The following is a 17,781-nucleotide window of genomic DNA, read 5'->3' as shown; positions in this document are numbered from 1 at the left end:
GGGGACTCTTTCCAAAGAGAAAGAGATATGATGGTAGCCACGGAAGTTTGTGAGTTTGTGACTGTCAGCTGTCTCATCCAGCTTCGCCACACTGCAGAAGGGGGAGAGTGAGGCCCAGAGGGTTAGGGGTAGAGTCCAAGCTGGGTCAGAGTAAAGGTCTGGGGAGCTCTGTTTCAGGAGCTGTCCCCACACTAGGCTAGTGGGCACAGCCCATCATCCCGTGCCCTAGTAGCTGGAGACTGAAGCCTGTCAAACACTGTGCCAGTTCCCAAGGCCATAACAGTAAATTAAGCGAGGTGACTCTTGCCTGCGAAACCAGTACTCGGGAGGCAGAGGCAACAGGATCAGAGGTTCAAAGTCATTTTTTTTTCTGTATTGTGAGTTTGAGACCAGTCTGGACTACTGAGATCCCATCTCAAAAAACTAAACAAAGTAGGGCCCATGAGATGACTCAGTAAAGCGCTTTCCACACAACTCTGAGGACCTGAGTTTGTGTCCCCAGCACCCAGGAAACGCTGGGCACAGGGGTGTGTGTCTGTCATCCCAGAACTGAGAAAGCAGAGACAGGAAGATCTCTGGGGCTTAACGGCCAGGCAGTCCAGTCTATCTGCAGTCTCCAGTTCTACTGAGAGACCCTGTCTCAAAGGAATTAAGTAGAGGGGCTGGAGCAATGGCTCAGCCGTTAGGAGCACTGGCTGCTCTTGCAGAGAACCCGGGCTGAGTTCCCAGGACCCACAGGGTAGCATAGCCTTCTGTGAGTCCAGTTCTATGAGAGCCAATGCTCTCTCCTGTCCTCCACAGGTATCTATTGGGTGGTGCACAGACATGCCATACATGCAAGCAAAATAGCCATACACATAACAGGAAAGATAGAAGAATAAAGAAGCAAAGGCACTAGAGGGTGACCCTGGACACCAACCTATGACCTGCGCATGTACTGTGCACATAAACACAGACACACAGACATGCACATCATGCATTCCATGTGTATACCCACACATGTCTGCATGTAAGCATGGAGAGAAAGAGAGAGAGAGAGAGAGAGAGAGAGAGAGAGAGAGAGAGAGAGAGAGAGAGAGAGAGAGAGAGAGAACAGTAAGCTCTTGCCCTGGTGATGGGAGTGAGCTGGACCATGTACCCTTCAAAGTCAGACATGCAGTGGGTACTTGATGCCCGATTCCCTGCCTAGGGCTGCTAGCCCTGTGCCAAGAGCTGCCACAGAACCTTTCCAGAGCAGCCAGGCTGTGTGGCCAGACTTCCTCCTCCAGGTCCTGGCTTCCCTGCTTCCTGGCTAGCTGTCACCCAAGTCAAGTGACTCTAGCTCTCTGTGCCCCAGTTTCTAGAGGTGACCATCTACTCCCTAGTGACTTGGGCAGCACCGGGAGCCCAGGGAAGTGCTCGGTCCAGCAAGCAGAGAATACAGGTTCTTACTTTCAGTTATCCAATGTTCATGGCTCTCTAGCCTATGGAAAGTTCTGGAAATATTCTGTGTCTTCTCATGTTGTGAGCGTATGGTCATTGTTCCAGGGCTGGGTGGAGGGCTGGATTCTGAATAAGCCCCCATTTGTGGCTGCCGTTGCCTGTGATGAGCACTAAGTACCAATTACAGCCTTCTATTGTAAAGAAGCCCAGGAAATGTAGGGACTAGCCTAAAGTCACCCAGCATGGTGGTATCAGAGCCTGGCTTCGGCCCTGTCTGCTTCGCCTTCCTTCCCAGGGAGTTTTCTCCTACACCACAAAGGCACAGACACCTTAATGTCATCTGCTTGGGTTGCAGTAAAAATTAACTGCCCCGAATACGAGTCTCATCATGCGGCTTCTGAGACCAGGGAGGCCTGCCAGGATGTGTGACATGAGCCCCTGGGGTATCCAGCTGCTCCCTCTGTGCCTCCTAGAAGCTCTCCTCCACCTGCAGCTCTTCTCTGATGTGGCTTGGTGACACACACACAAACACACAAGGTCCATGGTGGGTGATGGCTGAGACCTTGAATGGCAGAGCTGAGACAAGGGCTAGGCTCTGTCCCCACACACAGCTCCCTTCTGAGTTTGGCTGCAGGGTCCCTCCGGTCCCTCGGTTCTCTTCCAGTCTGGGAGGTAAGGTTATCACAGGGTGAAGCTTTTTGCCAAGGAAGAGTCAGGCTGTGGGGACAGGGACCTCTCTGTGCCCCAGGCTTGCTCTACCTGCAGCTACCTACCCCAGCAGCTGGGAAAAGTAGAAAGCACTCAGGAGGAGGCATCAGGACCCTGGTCGCATGGGGGAGCTGAGACCAAGTGTGTGCTCAATGATAGCATGCTGGGCTCCCAGAGAGAGCAGACAGTACACCAGGGGACAGACAGACCAGGAGGTAAGACGGGGGAAGAAAATATAAGGGAAAGAATAGGAAAGTCAGAGAAAACGAGGGGGATGGGAGACAGGAGGAGCAGGTAGAAAAACCATGAAAATTATGCAGTGGAGCACTATACAGCCATAAAAAAGATCCAGATAACAGAGCAAAGGGAACTCTTGTAGATAAGGCATAAGAGGAAAGACCCCAAAAGATGTATACAGTAGGAGCTCAGAAGCAAGCAAAACAACAAAATAGCCAAAATGCGCAGGAGTGTTTAGTGAAGTGGCCCCAGGCAGTCAAGTCAAGGGGCACCTCCCGAAGGTACGGCAGGAGGGACTTGTTGCTGGATCTCAGAGGACAGAGGGCAGGGTTTCTGGAGAGGGGGCAACTTTCAGAGTTTTGATCGAAGGGTAGATCCATTTTTCCATTTTGTAATTATTAGTTACAGCATGCGCTAATGATTTCTGCCGTTTTCAGCATCAAGACTGAAATCCAATTTTAACCGATTATGAAAAGTCCAGAAAGGGGAGGGGAACGAAGAGGAGAGGGGAAGGGGGCTGGTGACCCACTGTGAGGAGGGAGGGGGACAGCCTCCTGGGGCTTTGCTTGGCTGGCACCACAGCGGGTCCCTGCCCCCCAGCCGGCCAAGTTTGTAAAATGGAATAAATATTGACACGGCCAGGATGGTATTCAATTTGTCCTGATCACTGGGCTGCGGTGAGTTCTGACAGGGCGCGGTGTAAAACAGCAGCCGGGATGTAATTTCTACTGTCAACATGATGTACAGCGAGGCTGTGCCTGCGGCACTGCAAGCGGGCAGGGCGGGGGCGGGGCACGAGGCAGGTACAACCCGGACACCTGGGACAGAGAGTGAACATGCTGCCCCTGGCCGGGCAGCCGTCGAGCAGCAGGCACCCAGGAAGTGCTTGGGCACTCATGCCCGTGTCCACATACATGCCCACAGAGCTCCTAGCTGGCACGGGGAGTCCGGTCTTGAGTATCCGCCCTGGCTTGGTCCAAACTCAAGTGTGCCCTTCCCCCTAGCCCCTCCACCCACCCACCCCCTTTGCCCATCTTTATTCGCCTTTGCTTGCCACAGCCTATGGGAATTCCAGATCTACCACTAACTGACTGTGTGACCTTGGACAAGTCCTCAGCCTGTCTGGGCCACTGGACCTCTTTTCTGGAATAGAAATCTGAAAGACAGCCATTCAGAGAACACAATGAGAGGGTTGGTGTGTGTCCCGAGTTTAGCTGTCACCTCTTATTATTAGCTAATTGGATGACTCCATGCCTGGCACAAGAAGAGGCTCTGTGAGGGTGGCTCAGCATTGTCTGCACTGACTCATGGTGCCCCGCTCGCCTGTCTTCTCTACTGCCATGACCTGCGGAGGCTGTTTCCCCAGAGAACCCAGACCCGGCTCCCACAGTCTCCTTCCCGGAGTGAGAGGGTAATGAGGGAGATGGTGATGACTTAGTTTATGAGGTTACATGAGGAACGGAGAAGGTGGCGCTTGTGAAGTGTGGGACGTGCCTGGCTCTTAGTAGGTGATCAATACACGTCAGCAAAAACAGAAAAATAAAACCGGGAAGCCGTCTGCCTCCTCCCGCCTCCCCTCGGGTCAATCCATCATGGAGTCGGCTCCGTTCTGCTTCCTAAATATTTCAGAGCTGTCAGTTTCTCTCATCCTACAGCGGCCTCCCAGGTCTAAGCCACCACCGCTGTCTCCCTGACACACCACCTCCACCTCCGCCTTCTTAGGTTGTCTCTCAAGCCACAGACAGGGCCGCCTCTTTAAACACAAGCTGGTGTCCCTATCCTAAAGACCCCTCCTTACCTTCTAAATTCCAAGCCCTGATTCCTTTCTATGCTGTAGCTAATTTTGTTGTTGTCGATGGCGGTGGGTTGTTGTTATTGTTGCTATTGTTTTGTTCTGGTTTTTAAAGATAGGTTCTCCTTGTAGCCCAGGTTAGCCCAAACTCACTGAATAGCTGAGAATGAGCTCGAACTCCCAATCCTCCTGCCTCCAACTTCCACACACTAGGATTATAAGTGTGCACCTCATCAGACTAGTATAGTTAATTTTTTTTTTTTTTTGAGACAGGGTTTCTCAGTATAGCCCTGGCTGTCCTGGAATTGACTCTGTAGACCAGGCCTCGAACTCAGAAATCCTCCTGCCTCTGCCTCCCAAGTCCTGGGATTAAAGGCCTGTGCCACCACTGCTAGGTGTATAGTTAATTTTTATCACCACCCGACCATGACCTTTCAGCTCCCACCTTGACCTGAAATGTTCTTTAGACTGTCGCTCATGGACCTGGAGAGTTTTGCCTCCAAGTCCTTTCCAGGGGACCATTCTCTCCAGTTCTCGAACCAGCAGTGAGGTTGCGTCCCTCATACGTATGTGGGGGTGCCTGTGTTTTATCTTTACTGAAGTTTATTGACCCAGCTGAGAATTGAACATCTATAGCTGTCTGTGGGATCAGTGCATGGGTGAGCCCGGGCATGTTCACACACGGGCTTATAGGCAGCCGTGGGACAGGCACTGGGCTCAGCGGGCTCCTCAGTCTCCAGTATGGGTCAGGCATGTAGTAGCTACTCAGTTAATATTTCATGAGTCCATAAATGGTAGAGGCAGAAGGAAAGGAAACTGCAGCCCCGTGGTCTGGGAAAAGAGGAAGAGAAGCTGACACCTCCGTCTTTCCCGTCCTCCTCTCCCTGGACCAGGTGGCCAGGCAGCCACACTCTCTTTCTCAAGCCCTCATATGTCTGGAGCCCTGCAGTAAAGTGGGAATGAGGGGTAGAGGGCAGCAGCCGCGGTACCCACAGCCAGGAGACTAATACTAAAACCCAGGGAAAGCCAGATCCTGAGCCCTCTGAAGGCTCAGGTCCTCCTGGTCTGAAAACACAGACTGGGAAGACTGGGAACTCCTTATGCCAGGATGAGACAGAGGGACTGAATCAGGGAGTCACTGGGCAAGACAGAAGGGCAGGCCTACCCCTAACAACAGGAGCCAAGGCCCTGAGGCTTGAATGTCCTAAACAGCAATGTCAGGTTAGTTGCTGACCCCCCTACTGCTGTGACAGAACACTTCAGCAAGTTGGAATTTTCAGGAGCCAAAGTTCATTTGTACTGGGAGACTCGGAGACTTTCCTCCACAGTAGGCTGGTTTTGTCCATCAGATAGGGAATAGGTAGTAAACTAAAGTTGTTCATTATGCAATAGCCAGGAAGCTGAGCGAGAGAGATGGAGGGAGGAGCCTGGGAAAAGTATGTCCTTCAAAGGCCTGCCCTGTGACTCACTCCCCCCTCCCCCAGCCCATTGAGATAGTCTAGCAGTGACTGGTCACTACTGAGGTCAGCGCCCTCTTGATCCAATCACCCCCAAGGCCCCAACTCTGGCTACCTTGTCACTGGGGTTGGAGCCTTCTACACATGAGCACCTAGCAGGAAATTTCAGATCCAGAGCATAGCCAGCATATCTGCCCCTGGAGTTGGATCCAGGATATCGGGCAGAGATGGTGTAGGTAAGTCCTACATGAGCTTTGGATCCAATAGATCGGAGTGCAAATCTAGGCTCCAAAGCCAGCCAGGGTGTGACCTGTGTGAATCCCACAACCTTTCGGTGCCTCAGTTTCCTTACCTGGAAAAGCAGTGCTTCCCCTGCCCCCTCCAAAGGCTGGAAGCGAGCGGACAAAGCCTGTGACCTACATGGGGGCGGATTAACACAGCCTGGTCCTGCAGAAAGAGGCCAGGAAGGTTTTGAGTTTGTTGATGGTACCCCACTGCATACTCAGCATAGATGAGCCGGCTGAGACCCTGGGCGGCCTTTGCACGGGGTGGATTGAGTCAGCAGGGGAAGGATGCCTCTTTGACCCTCCTTCCTTGTCTCCGATCTTTCCTCACTGGGTAGGTACATCTGGTTTCCAAGCTGAGAAGTCCTGGAAGACCCTGGACCCATGCCAACACCAAGGCTGTGGATGTGACCCTACTCTGGCCACACATGTATTCTTCACTGTCCAGGCTCATGCTCCATGTATGGCGAGCTTGCTGAGGGCTGTGCCAGCTGACTTCATGTTTACAGTCCCACCGTGCCTTCTCCTTGGGATCTTGAGAGGGAAATAGTCACAGGGTGGTTGACCCAGCACTCTCCTTACCTCACGGCTCCTGCCTGGGACACTGGGACCCATTTTCCCCAAGGTCGAGAACTAAGTTGGTAGAAATAACATCTTCCAGGGAGCAGGCTGCAGCTGGACACAGTGTGTTTCAGGTCCAGGACCCAGCAGGAATTGTGCCTTTGGGACTTGGATAGGGCAGGTAGATGCCAGCCTGCCAAGCAAAGGGCCCATTGGCAGCCCTGGGAGCCAGGAGGGCATGGGGAGAGGACACACATAAGCCTGCAGTGTCAAGTGGAAGAAGCAAGGGGATGAATGGACAGATGGACGGACAGACAGACATCCCTACTCTGCATCTCCCTGCCCCAGGCACCAACCCCTTCCAATGACCCCAGCAGCTGTCTTCCTCTGTGCCAATCAAACTGAATCTCCACTCTCCTTGGTACAGGACCCCAATGTCTCTCATGTGTGGGCCTGGTTAGCCATTGTGCACAAATTAATGAAGGAGTGTATGAGCAGCCAGCCTCTCCTAGCCCTTTTCCAGCCAGGATACTCGGTATGTAACAGGAGTCCAAGGGAAGCCAGCAACAGAGATTTGCTGGTCTTCCAACATTACTCCTCAACACTAGTTTTCTCTCTATCATCAACCTCCGAATCTGACCTTGTCCTCGAAAGGCCAGCACAGCCAGCCACAGTGCTAGATAAGAAAAAGAAGGCTCAGAGAAATAGTGGGCTAGCCAGGCTCCTCACAGTCCAGTAACAGCTAGGAGTCAAGCCTCAGCCTGACCATGTAGTCTCAGTGGTGCTAAGGGTTCGATTCCACCCCTTTGTCTGGGACGGGGAGATGACCTGGAGTCTGCAGGAGCAGGCTAGTATGACTGCACTGTGAAGTCTTTCTGCTTTGTCTTGAATGAATGTCATTGTGCCCAGCCCTCTCCTGGCTCCTGGCAGAGTGCTCAGCTAGGAGACAAATGTCAAACAAGCAGGAAAAGCCCTTGTCTGTCCCCAGGGAGACAGCCAGATGACAAAGGAGAGCTGGCACCCTTGTCTTGGCAGTGGTGGTGCCAGGGTACTGAGAAATCCAGACAGGACGTGCTGTCCTTTGCTGCCGAGTGCAGAAGGACAGAAATAATATGGGCAGACAGTGGCTATACCCAGAGCGCAGGCAGAGCCAAGGACAGCCGAGGCAGGGCTCCTCTGTGATGGTGAAGGTCACCTTTTCCCAGGAAGTCTGAGCTCTGTCTGGAGCAAGCCTCTCCTGAGTCCCTCCCAGGCCCCAGTATGTGCTTCACTCTGAAAATAGGGATGGTCTTTGCTACTTAAACCTTGTCCTCATAGCTGATGGCAAGCCCAAGATGTAGACTCAGCTAGGCTGGTCTAAGGGGATTCTGGGGAAGAGAATAAGAACCTAGAGAATCCAAGGCCAGAGCAAGTTAATTCCATGGTTCCAAGAAACCATTAGAGACAAATGTCTCCATCTTTTCTCAGTAGAATTTTCCAGCTTGGAATAGCTCTCTTTATCACCCCAAAATGGTTGCTGTTGCTCCAGTCATTTCCTACGCATGCACGCAGAAAACAAAAACTATCTCCCTTTTACTAGGAGTAGAAATATTTTCCAAGATGCTTCCCAGAAGATAGCCTTTTATAGTTTATTGACCAGAATTGTGTTATAGGACACTCTGTAAACCAATTACTGGTGAGGAGAAGGAAAACGGCTCTTACTGGTGACACTAGTCACTGCTCACAGAGGAGAGAGTCAGCACTCAGTAAGAGTGGATGCTGAACTGAAGCAGAGACAAGAAAGAATGGAGGTTGAACCAGCTCTTCCCAGCCAGCGGTGGCTTGTGACTCCTCAGCATCCTTTTCAGTCACCACAACCCCCCCCCCCCCCCCGCCCCCGCCGCCATGTAAATGGCCCTGGCTCTGGTCACTCCAGCTCCTCTGCTTAGTCCCCCTCTGTGACTTCCTGCCTCCTCTCCTATCCGTGCTTGAACCCTCTGCTCCTGTGGCCTGACCGCAGTGCTTTTTGCTTCTTTTAAATGCTCTCTGCTACTCATCTCAGGCATGTGCGTCTAGTCAGCACTTGGTACATATTAAGAGGCAAATGGGAATTGGCACCTTTCCCCACTGCAAGGAAAATGATGCGCAAGGGCTCTGGCACCCAGATGGGGACTTCCTGGGTAAATGAGTGTATCTTTATTATCACAGTCATTCCAGGAGTCTTGAGCTCCCTGTCTGGCTTATCTGGTATTCAGAGGGTTTGGGGAAGGATGGATAGATGGATGATTAACGTATTGATGGTGGATGGATGGATGGTGGATGGATGGATGGATGGATGGATGGATGGTGGATGGATGGATGAATGGGTGGGTGGATGGATGGGTGGACGGATGGATGGATGGATGGATGGATGGATGACTTAGTGACTGCAAAGATAAATTGGATGGATGAGTAGATGGATGGATTAAGTGGAATAAATAAATGGATGGAATGGATAGTTGGATGGATAGGTAAGTGGATAAATAAGTGAAATATTGGATAGATGGATGAGTGGGTGATTAGATAGAATAGGTAGATGAATGAATGAATAGATGGATGCATGACTGGCTGGCTGGCTGGATGGATAGATGTATTATGTATGTAGGCATGCATGTGTGGATGGATAAATGTATGTATGCAGAGATAGATGGAAGGATGATGGATGTGTGAATGGATGAGTGGATGATGGATAGATGAAGGATGGATGGATGGATGAATAATGGATGGATGGGTGGGTGGATGGATGGATGATGGATAGATGGATAATGGATGGATGATGGATGGATGAATAATGAATGGATGGGTGGGTGGGTGGATGGATGATGGATGGATGGATGGATGGATGGATGGATGGACAGATGGACAACACTCCCTTTTAGACAGTGATTTCTCCATGACATCCCAAAGGCAGACTACTACTCTTTCCAATGTTCTTTGCTGGCCCCTCCTCTCTAGCTTCACTGTTTACTCCTGACTTTCCTATTCGTCTCACCCGAATTCCTTGTCCAGATCTGAAGTTTACCCTCAGCTGTAACTCAGCCCTGAGCACCTGACCCTGGGTTGCACAGCACTGCCTTCCACGACATTCTGACACATCACATCCAGATGTGGTCCTCTCTACCCACAATGTCTTCAATGCCACAAGAAGAGACCTCCCTGTGCCTCTGTGGTCAGGCCACTTGCACCCCCTTTCAGAGCTGTTGACATTTCCCACAGTCAAGGCATAGTTCTCAGAACCAGCCTAGACCCTCCTGGCTGTCACAACTCTCCATGTGTGTGCATGTGCATGTGTGTGTTCACTATACTCCTATGCTCAAACCTACCTAGAATTCCATCCTCACAGTATGAACTTGAGAGACCCTAGAGTTCCAACAACCTGCTGCCACATAGCCACCACACCAGGCTCCCCGATGTCCTCTCACTTTCCATGTGCTTGGATCCCAGGGCCTTTGCTCTTTCCCCTACCTCAGACCAGAGTGCTCACTTTCGTGTTATGGCATCTCCTCTCTGTGTGAACAGATTCTTTTTTTTTTTCAAATAATATCTTCATGGCAAGCCTTCCCTAGCCACTCTGTACAAGTTATCATTTAAAACGATTGCTAAGTTGATGGATAAGCAAATGGATAGATGATAGAGAATATATAAATACTCCCCCAACCCTGTTACTCTGCTTTGTTTTCTCAAGAACACCTGACCATTATCTAATACAATTTTCTGTTACTGTAACAGAATGTCGGGGGCTGAATAAGTTATAAATAAAACGGTAGCCACCCATGGTGACCTATGCCTTTGATCCCAGCACTCAAGAGGCAGAGACAGGCAGATCTGTTACTTTGATGCCAGCCTGGTCTACACAGTGAGTTCCTGGCTAGCCAGAGCTACATAGAGAGACCCTGTCTCAAAACAAACAAATTAAAAACTCACAGCTCACAGCTTGTTTGATCCTAGAGGCTGGAAAGTCCAAGGATATATTGGAGATGTGAAGATGGCCCAAGGTAAAAGAGGAAACAAGAAGAGAGACTTTTGGGGATCCCCTTTTCTAGGGAGCTGCATTAGTTCTCCAGAATAACCCAACCATCCTTTAAGGTACCACATCCAACACCCTTAACAGTCACTCAAAACCAAAGCCAAACCGAGTCAGACATGTCCATTGTTCACTTTTGTGTCTCCTCGTCACAAAGCAAGGCGTCTGTTTATTTCCGCTGAACCCAGATCTGTGACTAGCGGAGTCCCATAGCCTCTGTGACGTAGGCAGCTGCCAAGTGTGAAATGCTGTGTGTGCATGTGCGCCCCATGGACAGATGCAGGGTGACAGGCCAGGCCAAAGAGCAGGTAAGGCAAGGCCAGCATCGGGTGAGCTTGGCCTGGACTCAGATTCTTAATCTCACTTGGGATTAAATAGCTTGGAGCAGAAAGTTGAGCCCTGTGACCCAGGGGAAGGCTGCCAACACGCCTGGAGGCTCACACACAGTTGAGAAGGGCTGGATGGAGCCTCAGGGCTTCACTGCTGGCCAGACAGAATGCCCAGGCAGGGTCCTGTGGTGGGTGCCCTCAGGCGATGCTGAACCGGGAGCAGAGGGGAGAGCCCCGCTGCTGCTGCTGCTGCTGCTGCTGCTGCTGCTGCTGCTGCGCTGCACCAGCAGGCCATCCAGGGTGCATGGACCTGGCAGGCAGCCAGGGAACCTGGCCAGCTGCCAGAGGGAGGGTCTGAAGGCTGAGGTACAAAGGCCCAGGCCAGGGGAGGGGAAGGCAGGGTCCCTGGAGTGAATGCACAAAAGATCTGCCTCATCCTGTCAGGTACACCCAGTGGGGGCCTCATCTCCTATTCCCCTTGTATCCAAGCTTTGGGTTCAAGCTTTGCTCTGGCCTGGGTAGTCTATGCCACTTTCAGAGACTGGCTTTGAAACTCAACCTGCCCTCTCTCTGAAGTGAGGGTCTGATTGCAGAGCTTAGCTGTCTTCTACCAAGTGTTCACCCTTACCTCATCTCCAATTCCTCAGACACAGATCTGCCTGAACTTCAACAGAACTGCTGCTGGCTCCAGTCGCAGGACCTTTGCACGTACTGTTGCTCTGTCTGACTTCACCTCCTCAGTCCTCTGAGAGCCCTGACCCCAGCCCCTTCCCATAATCCCCCACTTCCTTCAGCCTTTTCTGCCATGTCTTTGCCTCTTTTCCATTCCTGCTCTTAGTTAGTACCTGAAGTATCTGAAATGGACCCACCCATTTACACTCTGCTCCCTGCCCCCACATACCAGAACTCTTTTGCTGTGTTCCCAGTGCCTAGCTTGGGTGCTGGTGTCCGGGAAATGCTGGCAAACACGTATGAAGATTGTAAAGAATGCCGGGGATTTTGCACCTCTCTCCTAGTAATAGGTCCTATCCTGCTGCCTCACATTTGTTAAAGGTGTACTGAATGAGTGAGGGAATGAATGAATGAATGAATGAATGAGATTCTTTTCTGTCTCCTAGATTGCATTGGACAGTACTGTTTGATGAATGAATGAGTGATTGAATCCTTGTGTGCCCCTCCATCCTTATAAGAGGTGTTATAAACAAAGAAATAAAGGAAGAAGGAGCCGGAGCCAATGGCTGCAAACACTGGGTGAGCGTCCCAGGGACCCCGCCTCCCCAGTCCTCGGCTTTGCCTCCCCAGTCCTCCATACCACACTTCCCTGTCCCTTCTCCCCCCACATTGCTGCAGGGCCATGCCATGCAGCCCTGCAACTGTCTGCTGGAGCCAGGGGAACAGTTCCTGAGGCAGGCGAGGCTCATGCAGGGAGCTCATAAGCGCCAGGAAATGAAAGCTGTGAAGGGCACCCCCTCCTCACCCATAACTCCAGCCTCATTACGACCAGCCAGGCCATCTTGCAAGGAGGAAGCAGAGCCAGGCTCCCCAAGGCAATCGTGCGGCAGGGACAACAGGGACACCTGGGTGGAAGAATTCATACACAGGGCACAGAATGGGTGGGTGGGGACTCTAGCGGGAGCTGCACCCAGCTGGGCCACAGTTCCAGTCTTGGTTGGATCTGGGCAGGGCCTAAGGGGCAGAGGGTACAGCATGTCACAGTCTGTCCCCTGTGTTCCTGTGTACTGTGGCTGTTCAGCCTAGAGACCTGGGCACTCGGAACCTGGAGAGTCACATCTGTCACCTGCCCCAGCCCCCCCCCCCGCCCCGGGGTTGCTGCTGTGCACATGATGGCATGACCCTCCCCCACTTCAGTACTGTTCGAAGGAGAAGGTTCACATTCCCCATCCCAACCCTTTGAGGTTCTTCCTTGTCCTCAGGAGGCCCCACCCCCTCTGCCCAGTCACACCCTCCTCCACACTGTATCTAAGCCAGCCTGCACTCAGAACATCACCCCTTCCCAACTGCTCAGGTACCTCTTCCTCCAGGAAGCTGCCCTGATTTCTCTCCCTTCCAAACATCTGCACCCCTCAGTCTTCAATCTGTCCTCTCGAACACTGGCCACGTGCCCCTCATATGCTGAGATGGTCTTGCCTCTTCTGACACTAAACCATGGTCTTGTTCTACCTTGGTTGTCAGCAGCCAGGCTGAGACTGGCTCAGTGCCAAGGCCAATGGACAGAAGTTCTTGAATGAAGCTAGACTGAGCATGGGGTAGTGAACACTACCTCTGTTATTCTCTCTGTACCTGAAATTCCTGGTGGAAGCGTGGCTCTCCCACAGACACCCACATCAAGCCATTATTTCTCATTATGGCTCCAGTAGGCGGGAGTGCCTCAGAGCCTTCCTTGCTGAGAGCAGACTCTGAGGGAAGGGAGATGGATGGATCTATGGCCAGCCTGTGTTGGGTGGGGAGAGGGGATGGAAGGTTGACTGTGGGGAGTAGAGACACCAAGCTCAGATGTAACTCTATCCAGAGTCACTTGGGTACTCCAAGCAAGGCCCTCTGGGGCTTCAGGGATCTCTCCCAACACAGCTTATGAAGGTGGCAGCTACCAGCAGGCTTCCCCTGGGTCTCCTGCTGCTAGGCAGAGCTGAGGAACACTCCCAAGCTGCACACAGGAGGCCTGGGACTTCTGCCTTTAGGAGCCCTTCTAGAAGCTGCCTCTATGGGGACTCCAGAGGATCCCACTGTGCCAGAGAATTCATCAACCAAGAACCAGACAGGCAGCCACTGAATCTGTTTTGGGGGCCTGGGGGCTGGAGCAGCAGCTGGAAGAGCTGTGGGGAGCAGCGGTCTTAGAAGGTGAAGGAAGGGACTGGAGCGTGGGGAGAGTGAGCTATCAACAGTCCCTATTATGTCTGCTCCTGCAAAGGCACACAGTAGGTGTTTAATTAGTTATTACAAGGTTAGTGAGAGTCGCTGCCTGCCCTCAGACAGAGCCTCATCCCATGTTTTCTCTTTTGTCCCACACAGGTTCCCGATGGCTCTGGATGACCCCTAGTCCCAGAAGGACTCCAAGATCCTTTTGCCTTCGCTGATCACACCGTCTGGGCGCAGGGACCATGGCACAAGCCCTATTCAGGAGCAGCTGCCAGGCTGCCTGGTGACTGGACCTGGGGCTTCAGCGAGGGGGGCGCGGGCCAGGACCGGGTGTCCATGCCCGGATGCGGCCGCGCCCCCTCCCAGTCCAGCCCGGCATCCCCGAGGCTGAGGTCATCATGTGACGCAGCACCGCTGCGGTGCCTCTGGTCCATGCTCAGGGGCTTGGCCAGCGCCATCAAGCATGAGGCCACGGCCAGAAGGAGCGCTCCGGGCGGGGGCTGCGCTGTCGCCTGTGCTGCTGTTTCTGCTACTGCTACCGCTGCTGGGGCACCTGTGGGCCGCAAGCACACCTGCCCCGTCCTCTTTGTCACCTGGGGCTCAGGAGGACAACCAGCTGGGTGCAGGCCGAGTGAAGCGCGGTTGGGTGTGGAACCAGTTCTTCGTGGTGGAGGAGTACACGGGGACAGAACCCCTGTACGTGGGCAAGGTAAAGTGGGGCCCACTGTCCAGCCCCGACTCTGGGGACACCCACTGGTAGTCCCGGTTCCTGCTCCCTTCCAACCATCTCCTGCCCCATGCTCTCTCCAGGGCCCCTGCCTTTCCACTGTCGATGCAGTAGGGGAGCCCAGCTCATGCCTGGGTACTGTGGGGACAGCCAATAAGGTCACAGATTGGATCATGTTCCCTGTGTCCCCTGGCCACTTTCCTGGACCTTGATAACTTACTTATCTGGGGTCCTGCCTGAGTTTGAGCCTGCTCTCTGCAAAACTGAGGTCTTACGTAGTAGTGCCTCCTGCCACTCGGTCACTCTCCTTCTGAGCTGCATGGCTAGCCTAGTCTTATGACTTTCTGAAAGGCCATCATGGGTCCCAAGCATCTTCTGTTGTCCCTCTCACCAAACTGCCTAAGCTGTCCCCTCTCCTTCCTGCTCCTTCCTCTCATGCTAGGTGCTTGACACTCTAACTACATGGTCTCAACTCAAATGCTGCTTCCTCAGAGAAGCCCTCCCTGACTACGACAGCCTAGGACACACATACTCACACACACACACACACGTCTGTGCACTCACCCTTGAGTCCCCGTACCTGTCCTTCAGATGCATCAGTTCTACATGTGTTTGTTTGATGATGCAATTGACACATGCTCCTTTCATCATAGCCTGTTTGCTCCCCAATGCCTTGTACCAATGAGGGTCACACACTGTTCTGTGAATAAGTGAAGGAAGGAAGGAAGGAAGGAAGGAAGGAAGGAAGGAAGGAAGGAAGGAAAGGAAAGGAAAGGAAAGGAAAGGAAAGGAAAGGAAAGGAAAGGAAAGGAAAGGAAAGGAAAGAGGAAGGAAAGGAAAGGGAAGGAAAGGAAAGGAAAGGAGGGGAAGGGGAAGGGGAAGGGGAAGGGGAAGGGGAAGGGGAAGGGGAAGGGGAAGGGGAAGGGGAAGGGGAAGGGGAAGGGGAAAGGAAAGGAAAGGAAAGGAAAGGAAAGGAAAGGAAAGGAAAGGAAAGGAAAGGAAAGGAAAGGAAAGGAGGGAGGGAGGGAGGAAGGAAGGAAGGAAGGAAGGAAGCCTTCCCAAACTGGGGAAATTCTGATTAACCTGGCTGGGGCCCGTCTGAACTCAGGCTGGTGTTCCCCCTTTCAATCCCTGCTCCCCATGAAGCCTGGCTGTGCTGCTGGGGAGAGAGAAATATGATCAGCTCCTGCTGTCTGGGGCCTCCATCAGACACCCTGATGTGTAAAACTTCTCACAAATCAGCCTGGGAACCCAGTAAGCACCAGTTAAATGGGATCGCCGGCTGGCTTCAGGGTGGAGAAAAGCCCTGAGCTGGGTTCCAGCATAGGTGGTGGAGCCTAAAGAGCTGATGGAAGGCGGCTGCAGCCTATGCAGACTCGGAAGCCTGGAGATTCGCTGGCAGTGGAGCAGGTGAAGCGGAAGTAGCTGTAGCTGAGGGTGGTTCTCTGGGTCTTCCTCAGGCAGATGGCGGCTTGCCAGCGCATTTTGGTTGGTGGTAGGAAACCCAACTCGAGAGCATATTTTGCTACCGGAGCCTGGGCATGGACTGGCACAGATCTGAGGCTCAGAGCCCAGCCCCTGACAGTGTTAGGAAAGCTTACATGAAAACTGGGTGCAGGAAATGCTGCTTTCCAGACACAGGTGTGCCCTGCTGGTCAGCTATCACCGGCCACGCATGGGCTGACGTAAGTTCCTGACTGAGCAAAGCTGGGATCCCACAGGTAGAGCTCAGGCAAGCACAGGCCTCACTTAGGATGGTCTAACATCCCAGTGGCAGAGCAGGGATGCCAGCTCAGTAGGGCTGACAGGACTCTGTGAAGATGAGAGAAAAGCACTTGTGGTCTGGTAGCTACGATACAAAGCTTTGAAAGTCTGACCTGACCAACCTGCTCCCCACATAGCCTTAGACCTGGATTTTTTTTTTAATCTGTCTGAGTGTTTGGCTTGTATGTGTGCACATGGACTACCTGTGTGCCTGGTGTCCATACTGTTCAAAAGAGCGCATCAGATCCCCAGAACTGGAATCCTGGATGGTTGTGAGCCACCACGTGAGTGCTAGGAATTGAACCTTGGTCCTCTACAAGAACAGCAAGTGCTCTCAACCACCTGGCTATTTCTCCAGCCCTGAACCTGCATCTTTATATACAGCCTGACCTCTTTCTTCATCTGGAAGCAGGGGCTCTGACATACCACATGCCCAGTATCTTGAGGACTAAGAAAGAGAACGCAGCCCACGATACTCAGCCTGTGGCTTGTCTTGGGTACTTCGTATTATTCCCATATAAAAGTGCAAGGTAAAAAGCATTGTTCTCTCTCTCTAGACAGAGAAACTGAGGTCAGAGAGGGCAGGTACCTCGAGTGGACAGGGGCATCTACCACACTTGGCACTTGTAGCTTCTTAAATGCTTAAAGGCCAGAGAATAACCTTGGCTGTCATACTTAGAAACTCTGTCTGCCTCTAATACAGGGTCTCTCACTGGTCTGGAACTTACTAAGGAGCCTAGGCTGGCTAACCAGTGAGCCCCAGAGATCACTTGTTTCTGCCTCCCCTGACCTGGGATCACAAGGACAGGGGACCCACCATGCCTGGCTTTTAATTTGAACGCTAGGGATCAAACTCAGGACCTCTACTGCTTGACCAAGATGGTTTTGCAGACTTGTAGTTTCTGATGCCCTAAGGAGAAGAGGCTAGCCCGTGGCTGAGGGTCCAGACTTGGCAAGCTTAGACAAAAGCCTGGACCTGCCTGAGGTCCCCAGGGAGGCCCCAAAGGACACAGATATAGGACTCAAACATCTACTTAAAGCTACATGGGGCGATGGCTCAGATGATCAGTGGCCCACCCAGCAGCTGAGTTCTCTGCAAAGGACATCTAGATGCTCAGGAAAGCTGAGGCACTCATTGGCTTTTTACATCTTTGCCTGGCCAGCCTTTGGGGGTCTCACCAGCGAGTGAGCCCCATCACGTGACCTTGAACCACAATGTGTTGTCAGTAAGGGCTCCTAGTAAGTCCTTTCATTGTAAGAAGGGGGAAACTGAGGCCCGGGTGTGGAGAAGCATGTGCCAAGACCAAATGACAACACAGATAGATAATCAGGTCACCAGGTCACTGACAACACTTCAAGTCTAGACTTCATGCTAAGCTTCTGTTGTGAGCCGGCACGATGCTGATCCACCCTCTGGAAAGGTCTCCACCCCTGTTGTGGATTGCCAGCCTCCTCCATCCCCCTTAGCCTAGAGCTCAGCTTCTGTACTGCCAACCCCACCCCACCCCCCAGGGTACTGTGCAGGGAGCAAGGAGAAGGTCCCATAGCTCTGAAACACTTACCCGGAGCTTTCTCATTGAG

The 17,781-nt window shown here is 52.5% G+C and overlaps 1 protein-coding gene across 9 annotated transcripts in view; it reads left to right on the top strand.

Annotated features, from left to right (window-relative positions):
• Cdh22 (cadherin 22) overlaps positions 1–17,781 on the top strand; it is a 123,424-nt gene that overhangs the window by 39,603 nt on the left and 66,040 nt on the right. For 4 of the 9 annotated variants that reach the window (XR_003949827.1, XM_006498534.4, NM_174988.3 and 1 more), the window contains exon 2: positions 13,863–14,418. Coding sequence is in view for 6 of the 9 variants with exons in the window: in NM_174988.3 (NP_778153.2) it covers positions 14,173–14,418 (246 nt within the window). In the remaining 3 variants the exon portion in view is untranslated. Of the gene's footprint in view, positions 1–11,950; positions 12,084–13,862; positions 14,419–17,781 lie in introns of all 9 variants that reach the window. The other 5 variants (XR_003949821.1, XM_017314852.2, XM_017314851.2 and 2 more) reach the window with 2 other exon arrangements.

This window comes from Mus musculus, chromosome 2, assembly GCF_000001635.26.
Source record: "Mus musculus strain C57BL/6J chromosome 2, GRCm38.p6 C57BL/6J".
NCBI lineage: Eukaryota > Metazoa > Chordata > Mammalia > Rodentia > Muridae > Mus > Mus musculus.
Note: the sequence above shows the minus strand (reverse complement) of the source record. Positions and strands in the feature narration are given on the sequence as shown.